Source organism: Capsicum annuum, unplaced genomic scaffold (assembly GCF_002878395.1).
Source record: "Capsicum annuum cultivar UCD-10X-F1 unplaced genomic scaffold, UCD10Xv1.1 ctg73729, whole genome shotgun sequence".
In the NCBI taxonomy this organism is placed as follows: domain Eukaryota; kingdom Viridiplantae; phylum Streptophyta; class Magnoliopsida; order Solanales; family Solanaceae; genus Capsicum; species Capsicum annuum.
The window spans coordinates 1-3,131 of NW_025883772.1; the positions used below are offsets into that span (position 1 = coordinate 1).

At 34.0% G+C, this 3,131-nt stretch overlaps 1 protein-coding gene across 1 annotated transcript; it reads right to left on the minus strand.

Annotated features, from left to right (window-relative positions):
- Positions 1–262: 262 nt before the first annotated feature.
- LOC124894408 lies at positions 263–620 on the minus strand (the record flags this gene model as incomplete). The annotated part of the gene is given in 1 exon segment (XM_047405099.1): positions 263–620. A coding segment is annotated over 1 exon segment (286 nt), but the record flags the coding sequence as incomplete, so codon positions are not given.
- Between the last annotated feature and the right edge of the window lie 2,511 nt (positions 621–3,131).

Consider the following 3,131-nt stretch of genomic DNA (forward strand, 5'->3'; position numbering starts at 1 on the left):
CCCCACTAAGTGGGAATACACTGGGTTTGTTGTTGTTGTTGTTGAGTTGGTGATAGTATGGCTAGAAACCTCACACGAAACAGACGATACTTTAGGTGCGTTTTTGATAAACCGTCTGGTCACTGGTGATAGCTCAGCCAGGAAGGCACACAACTAATAGTTCAAATATGAAACTCAAAAAACCGAGATACTATAGGTATACTTTTGTATTCACTTGTATGTGCAACATATACACATCAAATTAGCATATAAAATTCGCTTACGGCAACATCCTTTTGACAGCAAATGCGAACAGATAGGTACGGCGAACTGAATGAATCACTAGCAGAAGAAGATAACGTAGAAGATTTGGCGGCGGTCTGAATGTGTTTCCAATGCTGGTATTTTTCTTGCGACGGAAAAACAGAGGATTTGGAGAAGTGAATGAACGGAATTAGGCGGTGAACGCGGCGGCGGACGGTGAAGAAACGGCCGGTGATAATGGTACTGGTAGTGCAGTAAAAGTGTTTGAGAAAATGACCGCGAAGAGAAGTTAATATCATTGTCATGGAATGATAGTTGAGCTGTGTGTTTATTTTTGCGCCATATAAAAATTATTCATCCATTTTCAAACTGTACTAATATTGTTGGATATCTTTTGTATATACTGACTAATTCATTACTGTTGTAAAATAATAAAGAATAATAAGAGCGGAGAATAGACAGTGATTGTTATTTCTTCTCTCCGGGGGATGAGAGATTACTGTGCTTTAAATTGTAATAGATATTAAAGTAGATCTTGATAGACATTCACGTAAATGCATTTATAACACCCCCTTGAATGTCTAGATAGATAATGTGTTTTGTTAAAACCTTACTAGAAAAAATCTAGTAGGAAAAAAATCTAGTGAAAGAAAAAGAGTACATTTCTAACAATACGCATATCGACTGCTTCATTAAAAACCTTACAAGTAAAACCCAGTGGGACAAAACCTCGTAAGGGAAAAAGAGTACAGCGCGTATTAACTCCCCCTAATGAGAACATTATTGAACCTTTGCATTCCGATCTTGTGCACCATCTTCTTAAAAATTGTAATTGGAGAAGATTTGGTGAATAAATCAATCACATTGTCAGTTGAACGAATCTGTTGCACGTTAATATCATCATTCTTTTGTAACTCATGTATGTAGAAAACCTTTGGCAAAATGTGCTTCGTTCTATCTCCATTTATGAATCCTCCCTTAAGATGTGCTATGTATGCTGAATTATCTCTGTATAAAATTATGGGTAGATTGTCATATTTCACACCATATTTTTCTCGAATGAGATGTATTATGGACCTCAAACATACACATTCTCGGCTTGCTTCATGAATAGCTATTATCTCAGTATGATTCGATAAAGTGGCTACGATAGACTGCTTGGTATATCTCCAAGATATGGCAGTATCCCCACATGTGAACACATTGTATGTTTGAGATCGAGATTTATGCGGGTTAGATGAGTACCCAATATCAGCATGACCAGTAAGATCGGGACTGCAATCTTTAGAATAAAATAAACTCATGTATATTATCCCATTTCGATGTCTCCTAGTAAGAGTAGAAATATACCTTGCTAACAAATTAAGCAAAAGGCTATATTGGGTCTTGTAGTATTTTACAAGATACATGAGTGCACCAATTATACTAAGATATGGTACTTCATAATCAATCCAAATTGGTATATTTCTCATTTCATCAAATAATCTTATTTGCTTTTGAAAATTCTCCAAGAGTTTCAATGATACTCAAATCATCAAAGTATATCTTATGAGGATAATAAAAAGTTTCCCAGAAACTTTATATGCTTCAGGCATTTTGAATCCTTTAGGAATTTTCATATGGATGTTTGTCAAGTAACAATATCCAACATGTCAAGTGTAACATCTTCAAGTGTCTTGACTACAGATCAAATAAGTTTTACGCTTACCAAAATGCATCCTTTCAGGTCACTTGATAAATGTTTCTATGTCATCATGCTTAAATTAATGTAGAATTCAGATCCTCATAATCTTTTATAATATTGCGGCAATAGTGTATCAAAGATATCATCAACGATTTCTTATTTTGTATCGGTTCACAATGCGACATAACATTTTGAGATCTCATCACTTCATTATTTTCAGGTATCTAAACCTCTCATAAGGTTTCATGAAGTGTTATGTCGTAGGCTTTTCAAGAGCACATTGCTTTCTTATCATGATTATTTGCTCTTTCTCCTTTTCAAGGATTATTTCATTTGGAACCAATTGGTCTATCATGCTTCACGCATGCACTGACTTTATCCTTTAAGGTCACAAAATAGGAGCACTTGCAGCTAAACATGAGATGCTTTTGTCATTTGACTTGAATTAACTTTTGGATGAGGATCTGGTGATAATTCCTAAAATATTTCATAGCGCTTATAATTTCCCCCTTATGTTAGAAAAACTAACATATATCCTCTACTTCTTTGAGGAATTCATCTTTGTGCATTATGGTATATTCATTAATCGTATACCACACATTAAAATTATTAGATGGAATAATTGGTTCCCGACCTTGAACCAATTGAGAGGGAAGAAATAATCATAATTTATTGGTCTAGTGCATACAAGTGTTATTGCAATATATCATATTTCAGGCCAATACATGAAGTTTTGTTCTCATTAACAATGGTTTAGATATTTATTGAAGGCATTCAATGCTAAACCATCATCATCAAGATGAATTATCTTGATTACACAATCTGAAAGTCATGCTTAACTCAATTTTATTGAGCAAGCAACTTTATGAATGTCAAACTGTAGGTTGACAATAAATGTATATGTGATCATCTTATTGATGCATCATTTTAACATATCACATGATAGATGAACGGGCCCTTATTCACCATTTATAATTTTCAGATTTGAAGGGATCCAATCACAATATTAGTTGGTCCAACCAACTTATCACGAGAACAAACGACATAAATAATTCTTGAAGAATCTTCTAGTTCTTCAATACATGCACATCTTCGAGATGTCACAATCGTTCATATCAATTTATGAACTTTTATTCTAGTAAACTCCAAGTTTACCATGACATGTACTTGTTCTTTAGTAAATTTCAGATTTACTATTACATGA